Source organism: Notolepis coatsorum (assembly GCF_963971535.1).
Source record: "Notolepis coatsorum genome assembly, chromosome: 3".
Classification (NCBI taxonomy): domain Eukaryota; kingdom Metazoa; phylum Chordata; class Actinopteri; order Aulopiformes; family Paralepididae; genus Notolepis; species Notolepis coatsorum.
The window spans coordinates 112,648,960-112,665,337 of NC_140167.1; the positions used below are offsets into that span (position 1 = coordinate 112,648,960).

At 42.0% G+C, this 16,378-nt stretch overlaps 1 protein-coding gene across 1 annotated transcript in view; it reads right to left on the reverse strand.

The window, feature by feature from the left end:
• The window catches only part of LOC311225231 (non-structural maintenance of chromosomes element 4 homolog A-like), a 113,409-nt gene that overhangs the window by 66,459 nt on the left and 30,572 nt on the right, over positions 1–16,378 (reverse strand). The window contains exon 6 of the mRNA XM_084310447.1: positions 4,712–4,842. Coding sequence (XP_084166573.1) covers positions 4,712–4,842 — 131 coding nt within the window. The remainder of the gene's footprint in view (positions 1–4,711; positions 4,843–16,378) is intronic.

Sequence of the window (16,378 nt, forward strand, 5' to 3'; positions counted from 1 at the left end):
AAATGAAATTACAGGGCAAAAGAAGATGTATTTAGAAAAGCACAACATTGTATTTATCATGTTATGATTTATCATGTTATACTACATGACAGTCTCTTAGGTTAGTAAGTAAAAACAAGGGGTCAATCACCTCACCATATACTTAGCTTTTTCATTTACAACCTTTAGCAAATATGCTTTCACAATAATTCCCGACAGCATGGCCCCTATTCTCCTCCCTCCTGAAAAGTCCTCAGATTTTTTTTTTAGATTTTTATTTTTAAGTTCATTGAACCTGGGGACAGATGTTATTGCATGAGAGGGAAAAGTCTGTCCAGCACACCACTCTCCAGGCTTCACCTGGTCTCCGATGCTCCACGTGGTACTTCAGACACTCCACTCTACAGGCTTCACCTCGTCTTCGATGCTTCAGACACTCCACTCTACAGGCTTCACCTGGTCTCCGATGCTCCACGTGGTACTTCAGACACTCCACTCTACAGGCTTCACCTCGTCTTCGATGCTCCACGTGGTGCTTCAGACACTCCACTCTACAGGCTTCACCTGGTCTTCGATGCTCCACGTGGTGCTTCAGACACTCCACTCTACAGGCTTCACCTCGTCTTCGATGCTCCACGTGGTGCTTCAGACACTCCACTCTACAGGCTTCACCTGGTCTTCGATGCTCCACGTGGTGCTTCAGACACTCCACTCTACAGGCTTCACCTCGTCTTCGATGCTCCACGTGGTGCTTCAGACACTCCACTCTACAGGCTTCACCTGGTCTTCGATGCTCCACGTGGTGCTTCAGACACTCCACTACAGGCTTCACCTCGTCTTCGATGCTCCACGTGGTGCTTCAGACACTCCACTCTACAGGCTTCACCTGGTCTTCGATGCTCCACGTGGTGCTTCAGACACTCCACAGGCTTCACCTCGTCCTCGATGCTCCACGTGGTGCTTCAGACACTCCACTCTACAGGCTTCACCTCGTCTTCGATGCTCCACGTGGTGCTTCAGACACTCCACTCTACAGGCTTCACCTGGTCTTCGATGCTCCACGTGGTGCTTCAGACACTCCACTCTACAGGCTTCACCTCGTCTTCGATGCTCCACGTGGTGCTTCAGACACTCCACTCTACAGGCTTCACCTCGTCTTCGATGCTCCACGTGGTGCTTCAGACACTCCACTCTACAGGCTTCACCTGGTCTTCGATGCTCCACGTGGTGCTTCAGACACTCCACTCTACAGGCTTCACCTGGTCTTCGATGCTCCACGTGGTGCTTCAGACACTCCACTCTACAGGCTTCACCTAGTCCTCGATGCTCCACGTGGTGCTTCAGACACTCCACTCTACAGGCTTCACCTGGTCTTCGATGCTCCACGTGGTGCTTCAGACACTCCACTCTACAGGCTTCACCTCGTCTTCGATGCTCCACGTGGTGCTTCAGACACTCCACTCTACAGGCTCCACGTGGTGCTTCAGACACTCCACTCTGCAGGCTTCACCTCGTCTTCGATGCTCCACGTGGTGCTTCAGACACTCCACTCTACAGGCTTCACCTCGTCTTCGATGCTCCACGTGGTGCTTCAGACACACGGCTCCGTGTTCAAACCATGAGCGGGAGGCGCCTTCAAGTATCGTAATCCTGGAGTTCTTCCTCCTGCACATGCACATGTGTGCTTATCTGTGCTCAGAATAGGGCTGAGCACAAACGTTCGAACGTTCATTTGTTATGTTGGCATTCGATAAATGTACATTCTAAATCAACATTCGAAGAAAAAAAAATTACAAAAAAATACATATTTCTTTTCTTTTCTATTCATTCTGTTTAAACCAATGGGGTTTTTCTTCACAGTTGCAGATAAAGATTAGGCTACACTAATATTATAGTATTAAAATAAACTGATGAGTTATATTCATTAGAAAGTTGATTTAGTTGGGCTGGGGCTTCTCCCTGGGCTGGGTCTGGGGCTAGAAAGTTGATTTAACACTTTGAATGCCGACGACGCGATTTGTGGTTTGATTTTTTTATTAGCGATCTGAATTCATATTTCATCAACCGAGTCTGCCGTTGGTACAGCAGCCCCTCTAGGAGCTCAGATGGGAAAAAACCGCCCCCTATCGTCTATCCCTGTGTAACTGCAGGTCAGTCGATTATACTGGGAGATCCCTGTGGGATCTGTAGAGGTGGAGCCAACTGGCTCCATTATGCTGGCGAGCCGTCTGATGATGAGGGATCTGATCGCGAGCCGGAAAGCAGCCTGGAATATATATTTACAGCAGCCAATAATCAATCAATAAACGCGATCGATATTTGGAATGGCGATCAGGAATTGGAATAATCTTTTTGGAGAACATCTGATCTAAGGTAAGGAGTCTATGTTACCAGTCTTGGGGTAATCAGAGCTGTATTCACTGAGATATCAGCAGGTGCCGTGTGTGTATATGTGTGTGTGTGTGTGTGTGTGATCTTGAGGAAACGAGAGAATAGATTTTTCAGCACGCCTATAGCGTGCATAAACATATACTGTCGATAATCGAGCGTTTATTTGAAAACGATTCATAAATAGGCAGACAAATGACAACGTGTCTAGTGTATTCGGTATTTATTCCAATAAATGCCGTTTATGGGGGAATATTGAAATGTTCAGAAAAATTTCTAGAGAACGATGGCTTTTCGAAATGCTATTAAAAGGATATGAACTGATTAAAAAACAATCCGTTTCGACAATGTTGACTGCAAACAAGTCATTGATAAGCGACGGGCAGATTAGACACATAGCCATAATTTAAAACATATATTATGCGTTTTTTAACGCTAACATTGAAGTGGATGATGGCATTCAACGGGGTAAAAAGGTAAACAAGGTCGGCACTGATAGTGTTAATACATTTTAAAGACTAATTTAATCAGATTAATCACTGTATTCAAATTGAGGATTTAGTTTGATATTTATATATTAAAAAAAAAGGTTCGAACATTCGTTCGAAAAACCCTGACGAAGTTCGAATCCCAAAAAACAGGCTTCGGGGAAACAGCCTTAGCTCAGAAGGGTGTGTGTGGAGCAGGTGCTGCTTGGCTAACTGCGTGACAGAGGAAGCCATCGACTGAACTTCTGATGAACTTCTTTTATCATGTATCATTATGTAGTTTTGGATGATGGTACCAGCCAGGCAATATGCACCATTTTGGTCTCTAGTGCAGTCAACACTAATGCATTTTAATCTTCCATTAAACCACAATGAACCCCATTGTGTCTGCAGGCTTCACACAGAGATAAGCATTTAAAACTAATATTTAATATAGGACTGGGAGAGGTATACGCAATATGAAGGTATACAAAAAATATATATATATTAGGGCTAGGCAATTAATCAAGTTTCAATTACAATTACGGTGTGTAAATGTACTTGTGTTTTAAATGGTGTGTAAATGTACTTGTGTTTTAAATGGTGTGTAAATGTACTCGTGTTGTAAATGGTGTGTAAATGTACTTGTGTTTTAAATGGTGTGTAAATGTACTCGTGTTGTAAATGGTGTGTAAATGTACTTGTGTTTTAAATGGTGTGTAAATGTACTCGTGTTGTAAATGGTGTGTAAATGTACTTGTGTTGTAAATGGTGTGTAAATGTACTTGTGTTGTAAATGGTGTGTAAATGGTGTGTAAATGTACTTGTGTTGTAAATAAATGGTGTGTAAATGTACTTGTGTTGTAAATTGTGTGTAAATGTACTTGTGTTGTAAATGGTGTGTAAATGTACTTGTGTTGTAAATGGTGTGTAAATGTACTCGTGTTGTAAATGGTGAGTAAATGTACTTGTGTTTTAAATGGTGTGTAAATGTACTCGTGTTGTAAATGGTGTGTAAATGTACTTGTGTTGTAAATGGTGTGTAAATGTACTTGTGTTGTAAATGGTGTGTAAATGGTGTGTAAATGTACTTGTGTTGTAAATGGTGTGTAAATGTACTTGTGTTGTAAATAAATGGTGTGTAAATGTACTTGTGTTGTAAATTGTGTGTAAATGTACTTGTGTTGTAAATGGTGTGTAAATGTACTTGTGTTGTAAATGGTGTGTAAATGTACTTGTGTTGTAAATGGTGTGTAAATGTACTTGTGTTGTAAATGGTGTGTAAATGTACTTGTGTTGTAAATGGTGTGTAAATGTACTTGTGTTGTAAATGGTGTGTGTAGTGGAAGCAGGGGGCGGCTCTACTCGGATATATATAACTGGATGGTGCAAGGCGGAGTCTCCAGCGTGGTTCACCGGCGGCCATCTTGTCACAGGCAACACGCCCACTCATAACATGAATGTCTATGGTGCATGTACCATTGAAATAACCATAGCTTGCTCAATCGTCAACCGATTTACAAACGGTTTGGTTTATTACAAACGGTTTGGTTTATTACAAACGTTATTAACGTGGCTAATATGATTCAGGATGCTTGGATATGTTGAAATTATTCTCATATAAAAAGTCAATTATAAGTATGCAGTATGATAACTACATCTCTGACGTTTATAACAAACCAAACCGTTTGAAAATCGGTTGAAAATGTAGCAAGCTATGGTTATAGTACTACATGCACCATAGACATTCATGTTATGTGGGGGCATGCTGCCTGTGGCAAGATGGGCACCGTGTGGCAACATCGGTCTCGATTGGCCAGCAGCGCAGGCGAGTCCTCAGAGTCTAGCCTTTATATTATGTCTATGGCTCTACTCACATGTAGTGGAAGGTGGGGGCGGTTCTGAAACACATGGCAGCTCTCTCGCCTAATCGCTGCCAGCCCTCCAGGACCCTGTTGTCACCAAACTCCTCCTCGCTCTCCAGGTCGTTGAGCCCCATGAACGTCAGCTGTCAACCATCAAACACCAGAGAATTACATGCTATTGTTTTTATTTTATTTTTATTTGTACTTTATTTAACCAGGTTAGTCTCATTGAAGTTAGAAACCTCTTTTACAAGAGAGACCAAGACGTAATTACCGGTAAGACAATTACAAATCACAATTTCATAAAATTCACAGTGTAACATTTAAAGAAAAAAATAAAGAAAAAGGGGGACCACCACATCGGAGTTGTACATTGAAGGCAGGCAAGATTAATTTAGTGTGACCGGTTACATAACATAGCATTTAGGGGTGGCCAACGCACGGCTCTTTGCCCACCAATGTGCGTCTCCTCCCTCCATTAAAAAAAATTAAATAAAAAGGAAGTAGAATATTTCTTTGTCCTTCATTCCATAAGACATAGAATAAACATTTACAGGTTCATTTAAATGGTTCATTACATTTAGCATGTTCTTGGTATCTGATTCTAGGGACATCTATGGATCTCAGGGAACGTATTCCCAATGTCAGAAATATTGTGTCTGTTACTAGGCTTGAGTAAATTGTAATGAACCAAAGGAGAATATCAATTCAATTATATATATATTTTTTTTTATCTTTGACTGTGAATAACACCATGCTAAAATTGACCAGACCTGAAAAATCTAAGCAAATTAAGGAAGATGATTAAACAGAAGGTTTTGTAGATACAGTACTGAATTCTGCCATCCGGACACATGCAATTTGAAATAGGATTATAGAATATCAGGCCAATAAATTACCTTATTATGACCAAGTCGCACATCTATGGATCGGGCCAAATCTCCCCTTTCCAATGGAAGAATTCAATCTGGATTTAGTATCACCAGGCATGATTCACAAGTACAGTTACTTTTTTATAATGTAAATTTCACGAAAATGTTTCATAAGATTGCAACGCCGTTTTTTGCTAGACGTTCACAGAAAGGTAGAGAAACAAACTGTGTTTTGTATTATGGCAATAACGTTCAGGTTTGTGGGAGATTATCCCGAAAAATAAGAGAAATAAAAAAGCGTATCCAGAAGTCAGATGATTGACAGGGGCTGGGGTGAGCTGGGTAGGGTAGTTTTTAGAAATTCGAAAGTCCATCAAAAGCCCTGGGTCTCTTTCTTCAAAAGACTACACTCACTTTTGGCTGTGCCACTTCCTCCCGTCAATATGCGCCGGTTTCCGACTCAATGACCTGAGATTTCTATAATCATATATTTCGCTAATAACAGTTACAATCATTGGTAAACAAACGTAATGCTGAAAATATACACTTTGACTGCTGTTTTGACAGGGTTAGGGTCTTTACTCTTGGCTACATTTGAAAAGAAAATGCAACATTAATTCATACATTCTGTAGAGATGGATTTATGGCCCAATGTCATTTGCGGTCCAGTACCGGACCTCTCTGCCTTAACACTTTGAGTGCCAGGGACGCGATTTGTCGTTAGTTCATGCCGCCAGTTGAGTGCCGCCAACGACATATAGCGTTTGTTTGTCGTATTTTTTTTAATTAGCGATTTTAATTCATATTTCATCAATCGAGCCTCACGCTAGTGTTGCAGACTCTCTCTGAGCTCAATTGGGAAAATACAGCCAACTGAAGAGACCCAAGTTGATCACCGGCCCGGAAAACGCGTGGAATATATATTTACAGTACCCAACGCTGAATCAATAAACACGATCGATATTTGGAATGGCGATCAGGAATTGGAATAATCTTTTTGGATAACATCTGATCTGAGGTAAGGAATCTATTTTACCAGTCTTAGGGTAATCAGAGCTTTTTTCACAGATATATCAACGTGTGCCCTATGTGTGTGTGTGTGTCATCACCCGCCTCGACTACTGCAACGCACTGCTCGCTGGCCTCCCGGCCACTGCCACTAAGCCTCTTCAACTCATTCAGAACGCAGTGGCCCGCCTGATCTCAAACCTACCGAAGTCGGCCCATGTCACCCCACTTCTTAGGGACCTGCACTGGCTCCCCATTGCTGCACGAATCCGCTTCAAGGCCCTCGACCTAGCATACCGTGCGGCAAAGGGAACCGCTCCCGCCTACCTCCGGTCAATGGTCTCCAACTACACACCCTCATGACCCCTACGGTCTGCATCTTCTGGCCGCCTCAGACCTACTCCTATCCGAGCTCCGGGAGGGTCATCAAGGAGATGCCGCCTATTCTCAGTCCTTGCCCCACAATGGTGGAATGAACTACCCACCCCAGTTAGGACAGCCGAAACACGTCCAATCTTTTGCCGTCGACTAAAGACGCACTTCTTCAACCATTATCTGAATTAAAAAAAAATAAAAAAATCTAACCCTAACTAACCGTACTGTCATGCACTTGTCCTAATAAACTAACCTACACTGTAGCACTCAACACTTTTATGAACATTGTTGCTCAGCTGATAGAGTTGTGCCCTTCCTGATGGCTTGTCGTACAGAACAGTCGCTTTGGATAAAAGCGTCAGCTAAATGACTAAATGTAAATGTAATGTGTGTGTGTTCGCTGATCAGGAAATAAGATAATCGATTTTTCAGCCCGCTTCCCTAGCGTGCATAAGTACACATATACTATCGATAATCTAGCGTTTATTTGAAAACGATTCATAAATAGGCCGAAAAATGACAGTTTGTGTATGCCAGAATATTCCAGTAAAGGGCGATTATCACAGAATCTATATATTTTCCTGAAAAACGAGGGCTTTTCAAAATGCTATAAAACAGAAATGAACCGATTAAAAAACAATCCGTCTCGACAATGTTGACTGCAAACAAGTCATTGATAAACGACGGGCAGATTATTATGACACATTATGCATTCACAACGCTATCATTGAAGTGGGTGGCGGCATTCAACCATGTTTTGACCATCTTATGGCCGGTAATCAAAGTGTTAAGAGGTTAACCCTGTGAGGCCCAAATAAAAAAGACATTAGCAACATCAGAGGCCAGAGGGTGGGACCTATAAACGCATGAAGGGTGCAGTGACTGAAAAAAGGGTTGAGAAACGCTGGTATATATGGTGTGGCTCTTTGTGGTACCACAGTAATTTTTGTGGCTCTTAGTCTCTGACTAAGTTGGCCACCCCTGGACTAGTGCATCTTCCTCCATGAGTTTTATCCTAGCTTTAAAACATGGTAGTGATAAGCTCCTCCAGATCCATGTTTTTTTTAAGCTCATTCCAGGCCTTAGGAGCAGAAAACTGGAGAATTTCTTCTCCGTGCAGAATCGTGATTCACTGGTTGATTGATTTCACTGAAGTGTAATGTAGTGAAGGTGTCCGGCCCACATAAGCTTATGAGACATTACACATTTGCATTTGAGTGCAACACAAAACATATTTATATATAATATATTAACTCTTTGGTGGCCATACCCGAGATAAGTCGGCTTATCTCGCTATGTGTCGAGCGCCATACCTGAGATTTATCGGGTTTTGATCCTTTGATCTTTTTCCTTTGATCCCCGTTCTGTACGGTCAGCCGGAGCCCTCTAGGTGTCCCTGGCTCATCTGCCTATGTTGGAATTGCAATGACGATCGAATCTCACCAGGTGGCAGTATCGCCTACCTTTTGAACTCTGATAGTCTATTCCCTTTCTGTCCTGACCCACTCTGAGGGGGAGGAGCTCTTGCAGAGCAATCGCTAGGAGATCTTCTCGTCTCAAAACCTATAGTTTCCTGTATACGCGAGTAATTACATATAAACGAGTAATCGCGATCGCCGATGGGATCATTGGAATTATTCTTTTTGGAGTACCTTCTGGCTAAGGTAAGGTATATTCTATGTCTATTCTACCTAACCTGAAACATGTTTCTGTAACGATCACAGAGTCGTATTTTACCGGACCTAAACCAAGCTTTTTGTAACGATCGCATTTTCGGGGTAAGACTACCCCCCCCTTGATGATTTTGTGAAGGCACATATGTACATGGTATATACCTTTGATTTGGGAGTATTTCAGGCGATTAACCAGAACGATTTGGGCTTATTGCATATAACGCGTCATATCTCGCGATCTATGGAAAAAGACTGGATTATTTTGGAAATGGGCGATGTTTAGCATGTAATAAACTACAAACTACACTGTGTAGAAATGAAATGATTAGTCAGTAATGGACTATGAATAATGCCTGTCAAATGAGCCATACTATTGTCTCCATAGGTATAATACAGAACACACGATGGCTCTGCAAACATCGCTAAAATGGTCAATAACGCTGGCGCCAGGCGGTACAGAGGGGAAATTTACTAACGCTATATCTAAAATTATGGCTATGGGTCTAAAACACCCCTCGCTTATCAATGACTTGCTTGCAGTCAACATGTACGAAACAGATTGTTTTTTCATTGGTACATTTCCGTTTTATACCGCTTTGAATAAGAGTATAGTTTTGGAGATGTCTAGTAATTCCAGAGAAATTCCGCGATAATCGCCCTTTACTGGAATACACAAAACACTAGGGCTGCAACAATTAGTCGACATAATCGACGACGTCAATCATAAAAATTCGTCGACGCAGAATTTTAGTGTCGATGCCTCATATAAAAAGTAAACAGAGAGCCGGATAACGTTCATTCAAAACTGCGCAAATGCACCACAGGAAGTGCTGGGGCAGTATAATTTCCCTGGTCTGCCATGAGTGCATTCTGTGTACTAACGACAAAGAAGAAGAAAGCAGCAGCGAGCATTCTGGAACTGTGATGACAGCTACTCGGATCATGGGTAAGTTTTAGCTCACATGTTGGAAAACAGAATGTCTCATGGATAATGCTTGCTAAGCGAACGCTATTTCAGTTAATATGTTGAGGCTGCGTGTCCACCAACTACTATGTAACGTTAGCTAACATTAAACGGCGCCAAGCTTACAGGCTACTAGTTTCAAGATTCTTTAATAGTTGTCATACAGAAGTACAGAATACTTTTATACAAAATGCTTCTTACTGTTACGCTCCAGAGACTGTGCTAGAGCGTGGAAGAGAGAAGAGAAGTATGAAATAAAATAGTATAGCATGTAAAATAGAAGTAAAAATAGAGGTCACAGTGTTCAGTATAGACATATGTACAATGTTCGATGCAGAATAGAAGTAACTGAGTTACCATACAATATACAATATACTATGCAATGTACTAATATACAATACTATATAGTGCAAAGCAGAAATGGGATGAGGTACAATTTAGGTACAATTTACAGTAAGGTGTATGAGTTGTAGTGCAAATCCTTTACCAATAAATATAAAGTGTTTAGGTGATCTAAAGTGTGGAGAGTGGGTGCTGCAGTGTGTTGTTTGTTTAAAGTGAGTGTGTGCGTGTGGATGTGTGTGCTGTGTGCATTTGATGGTTGTTGAGAGCTTGGCTAGGCTACCGGTGTTTACAGCTCCGTGAATTAGCACAAAGTGTCGTATTTTTGCAGACTGGAGTATTAATTAGGTAAGTTAAGATAGCTAGTGCCAACGTCCATTGTCTATATAGCGCCATGGTCTAGACTAGGCTGCTTTTTTTTCTCAGTTGAAAAAAGTTGAACTTTTTGGGCTAAGACTGCAGAGATAGGGAACGTTAGTGCTAGCCATCTTATATCTGATGATTTATAAGTTTGCTATAGCAATGCAATCACAGGTTCCTTTATGGACGCTGTCATTTGTAAATAGCGTGTTCCTCTGCAGGAGATCAGAGTAAGACACACACACATACAACACACACACACAGCTCCTCTCACTCACACACAGCAAACAAAATACCTAGAAGTCTATCTGATCCGACTCATCCACCTCCTCTCCTCTCCTCTCCCCTACAGCTGTTGGAGATGGTGGAGCCTAGTGAGTGGATCCACGTCACCCTCCTGGACCAGGTTTACAGCTCCATCAGAACCAGTGCTGGGGCAGAGGCTGCTACTTTTAAAACATTATCTTTACATTTAAACTTGCACTTTAATTAGTATTATTTAATTTGTTTATTATGATTGATTATTGTATTTGTTATTAAAATACATTTGATTAAGCAAGTAGCTTAATTAAGATCCAAATTCAAATGTTTCATGAGTCCTTATTTAAATTTGCTATGGGATCATGTTAAGGCAGAGGGAGGGTGACATTCACAGGTGTGCAAACTTGAGCATGTGAGGTAAAACATGCACTGGAGCCCAGAAAAAGAGCCGCGCCCACAGGAAGCAGAGATGGAGGGTGTGACAGAAATAATCGTTAGATTAGTCGATTTATCGGAAAAAAATTCGACAGATTAGTCGACTACCAAAATAATCGTTAGTTGCAGCCCTACAAAACACGTTGTCATTCTTTGGCTGATTTATGAATAGTTTTCAAATAAACGCTAGATTATCGATAGTATATGTGTACTTATGCACACTAGAGAAGCGGGCTGAAAAATCGATTATCCATACCGTGGTCAGCGCTAACGTTACGCTAGGCCTGCCACGATAACACATTTTGCTGGCCGATTAATTGCCCCCGAAAATATCGCGATAAGCGATATTATTGCGACCGGTTAGAGATTTTCTTTTTTTGGAGAAATGTATTTCCCAAAAGTTTTCAATTAACCTTTTTATTTTTTTTACTAATATAATAATAGCATAATAATGCAAGGAAACCGTTTCAAAGTGCAATAAACCTTTATTTAACATTGGAAGACATTTTAAATATCCTAAATAAAAAAAATGCTCAGTTTGATTGTTTATTATAAAACAAACTGAAACTGGAAACAAGCCCTCTGTCTGGCTTTTTGTGTAATTCTTTTAACATGTACATGTATTATTAATGTACCATGTACAAAATGTTAATAAAGTGTGAGGAAAAAACTGGAAACGTAATAAATAAAAAGGCAGTGAAACAATAATCAAATAAACACCAAAATATATACCATCTCTATTGGAATGGAGACTTCAGCACAGGATAAACTAGGGATGGGCAAAAATAATCCAGATCGATTGATCACATGATGTACTCGAGTACTCGTGGAGGAAAACGCTGTACAAAATAAACGTATTTTCCGGTGTTTTAGACTTTTATTTTGAAACCCACCCACCGGTCCGGCCGGAAGTATTGTTGTTATTATCCTAGCTGCCTAGCAGAACGTATTGAGCGGACAACTTGTCTCGTCCGGTTCTGTGTTTTTGAGCTAATGATAAAACAAATGTTGAGATTGTTGGTGAACAACTAACTTTAGGTTAGTTTTAACGTTAGCTACTAACGTTAGATGCAGCTACTACAGGCAATCAACGATGAGGAGGAAGCGTCAAAGCCGCATATAATAGAATAGCTGTGGTGCGTAGGCACTGCAGCACGACTCGAAACTACCTGTTATAATAAATTAATTCATGTTTAACTTGTCCCCGTGTCCAGTCCTTTGACGAGCCCCACCCGTTCATTGTAAACAATGATGCATGTAATTGTATTAACGTTATTCTGTGTTGTAGCTATGCTATACGTTGTATTTCGTTTGTTAGCTATTTAGCTAATGTTAGCATTGGATAGCGGCAACGCTAGATCTTTAATCTTTATTTAGCAGTCCAGTTTCTCCGGGCAGTAGCGAGTAACTACTTGGGTCTAAAAATAGCTAACGTTACACTACAAAGAACGCTACTTGGTTAAAAGGAGCAACACTATTGAGAAATGTAGTTAAGCTATGGGGCGTTGGCCCACGGAGCTCCCGTGCTGTGCTCTGTAGTAAGGCCAGCGGCCCCCCACACGGAGAGTGACTGACAAGGGGTACTGGTTCCGCCTCATTAAAACAAACACGCAAATAGCAATTAATCGCGCCCGTCAAAATCATTGCATTCATTTTAATTATCGCGCCGATTAATCGATTTATTGCTTATCGCGGCAGGCCTACGTTACGCACACACACACACACAACACAGTGCGATAGCGGAGAAAAAAACATCTGATTAACCCAATACTGGTAAAATAAGAGTCCTTACCTCACATCAGATGTTCTGCAAAAAGATTAATCCAATTCCTGATCGCCATTCCAAATATTGATCGTGTTTATTGATCCAACGTTATAGCACCAAAACACATAATCGACGCTGCTCCCAGCCTTGCCAGTGAATGTGATAACACGATACTGCTTGCCCGAGAAGGGAAACCCCGGGACCGGAATTTTTTTCTGATGCACAGTCCCACCCAATCCAATCCAATGATGTGCAATACCATCCGGGAGACGATAGGCGGCGGTATTTGCCCTTTTCGAGCTCAGACCTATTCCCAATGAAAACGTCAGGCTGGATTGATAAAAAATTAATGGATATTGCTAGGCCTGCCACGATAACACATTTAGCTGGGCGATTAATTGCCCCCGAAAATATCGCGATAAGCGATATTATTGCGACCGGTTAGAGAATTTTTTTTGAGAAATTTATTTCCCAAAACTTTTATTTTGAAGCCCACCGCTCCGTCTTTTCCGGTTTTAGACTTTTATTTTGAAGCCCACCGACCGGACCGGAAGTATTGTTGCGATTATCCTAAGCAGAACATATGAGCCGACAACATGTCTCGTCCGGTTGTTTTTGAGCTAATAACAAATGTTGAGATTGTTGGTGAACAACTAACTTTAGGTTAGTTTTAACGTTAGCTACTAACGTTAGATGCAGCAGCTACTACAGGCAATCAACGATGAGGAGGAAGCGTCAAAGCAGTATATAATAGAATAGCTGTGGTGCGTAGGCACTGCAGCACGACTCGAAACTACCGGAGTGTTATAATAAATTAATTCATGTTTAACTTGTCCCCGTGTCCAGTCCTTTGACCAGCCCCACCCGTTCATTGTAAACAATGATGCATGTAATTGTATTAACGTTATTCTGTGTTGTACTTGTAGCTATGCTATACGTTGTATTTCGTTTGTTAGCTAATGTTGTTAGCATGGAATGAGAATCAAAGCTCTATCTTTCATCTTTATTTAGCAGTCCAGTTTCTCCGGGCAGTAGCGAGTAACTACTTGGGTCTAAAAATAGCTAACGTTACACTACAAATAATGCTACTTGGTTAAAAGGAGCCACACTATTGAGAAATGTAGTTAAGCTGTGGCGTTGCCCCACGGGGCTCCCGTGCTGTACTCTAGTAACGTCAGCGACCCGCCTCCCAACACGGACAGTGACTGACAAGCGGCACTGGTTCCGCCTCATTAAAACAAACGCGCAAATAGCAATTAATCGCGCCCGTCAAAATCATTGCATTCATTTTAATTATCGCAGCAATTAATCGATTTATTGCTTATCGCGGCAGGCCTAGATATTGCTAATAAAAGAAATAACGATTAAAACCCACGTTTTCTCGGGTCTTGGCACTCGCATGTCGAGTTAACCCGACTAATCTCGTGGTTGGCACTGAATGGGTTAAAGAGTTAATAACACCGGGGCGGCTACGTGGCGTAGTGGGCAAGGCGCTCGCCACAAATGCGGAGACGCTGGGATCGCCTGTTCGATCCCAGCGCTCCACATTGCTTTCAGTTTAGCTGGTCGTCAGTACTAATACACATTGGCCGTATTAGGGGGTGGGAAACTGATGGGTGGGGATCGGCGTTGTGGACAGCGACTCCTACAGGTCGGTTGGTGCGCCTGCGCAGTAGAATCAGGAAGTGTCGGGGGCAGCGTGAGCCTCCCACGCGTTACTCCTCGCCACTGAGAGATCGAGCTGCGCAGGTGAAAAGATGCAACTTGTGTTACCTCAAGTACCGGAGGGGACTTGTGCTATGTATGACTTAGTCCACATTGCAGCCGGCTTGTGGGAGGCAAGAAACAGCGTCCGTGACAGGGGAGGGTTGAATTGGATGATACGAAATTGGGATGGGAGAAAAATATAGAAAAATGGGAGAAAAAGTGGATAAAAAAAAAAAAGTTAATAACACTAAAAGTCTTACTATAACCTAGGGCTGACCCCTATTAGTCGAATAGTTGACTAATCAGTCGAAAGGAGCTGTAGTCGACTGCCAACCTCTTAGTAGAAGAGATTATATATATATATATTTTTTTTTTATCATTCTTTCCAAAAGAAAATAGGCCTAGAAGCGTGGCTAACGCTAATGGCACGCATACCAGAGGCTAACGGCCTAAGAAAACAGGCACAGAGGCACTGAAAGAGGATTTCACCCATCTAATAGACTAGACTAGACAAATATCAAGATGCATCCATCAGTGGACCAATTGCATGCTTTTGCAGAGGACAAGAAGCCTTCCGTTGACTCCTTCAGACATTAACACATTGTGCGCCATAAACGGCGTAAGTCGTTATTGCCCACCATGCGTTGAACGCCAACAACCGCGTAAACCATTTTTGGGATCAATATTAAATTTTTTCGCCATGGCATTCATAATTCATCCAGCCTCCCTCCAGACTGCAGCGGCACCCTGTCTGAGATTGCAACGCCTCAATACCGCCGCCTGGTGGATGGTCGGGCGAGTTTCACTCACGCCAAAACCGGAAGTGGCGATCGGTGCGTCGAGGAAATCCCTCCGGCAGTCATATCTTGTTACGTGGATCCAGACAAACACTCTAGTGCATTTGGATCGCTTTCGAAACGCAATAATCGATATGATTTCGGCGTTTATTGCGCCATACAAACCGGAAATGGATGTAGGAGATCGACGTCAAATTATTGGGATCTTTTTCCTCCAGTCTCATCGGCGAACGGTAAGAGGAATATAACGTTATTTTCAGACCGATTGTTTATTCATTTCACTGCAAACCATCTGCTCAACATATAAACCCATACTAAATAAAGCCATTACTGACGATCAAGGAATTATAAACGCCCCCCCCCCCTTTCCTTCACGCATGATGAAGCATAATGTATACCGATCATATACATTTGAATTTTTAATATAGCGTGTATAGGAAAGAAATGCCAATCGATAATCTATCATATGCGTCAGGGCCTATAACTAGCATTTTTGGAATTACAGCAGAAAAGCTTAAAGGGGAACTCCAACATTTTGGGAAATTAGCTTATTTAACATCTTCCCTGGGGTTAGACAAGAAGATACATACCTTTTTTGTCTCCGTGCGTGCATTTTAGCTTTGGGAATAGACGCTCCGTTAGCATAGCTTAGCTTCATCACTGGAAGTGAGGCAGGACAGTAGCCTTACAGTGCCTTACAGTGTATTGCAAGGTCTGACATTGACCAAATTTGATATGCATGACCTTGGTGGGCTCTAGGTCAACTCCTGAAAAGGGGGTCAATGTCAGACCTTGCAATCAAAAGTTAGGGGGCGCACTGAAATTATGGCAAGGGTTATTAGCCCCCTAACTTTTGATTGCAAAGTCTGACATTGACCCCCTTTTCAGGAGTTGACCTAGAGCCCACCAAGGTCATGCATATCAAGTTTGGTCAATGTCAGACCTTGCAATACACTGTAAGGCACTGTAAGGCTACTGTCCTGCCTCACTTCCAGTGATGAAGCTAAGCTATGCTAACGGAGCGTCTATTCCCAAAGCTAAAATGCACGAACAGAGACAAAAAAGGTATGCATCTTCTTGTCTAACTCCAGGGAAGATGTTAAATAAGCTAATTTCCCAA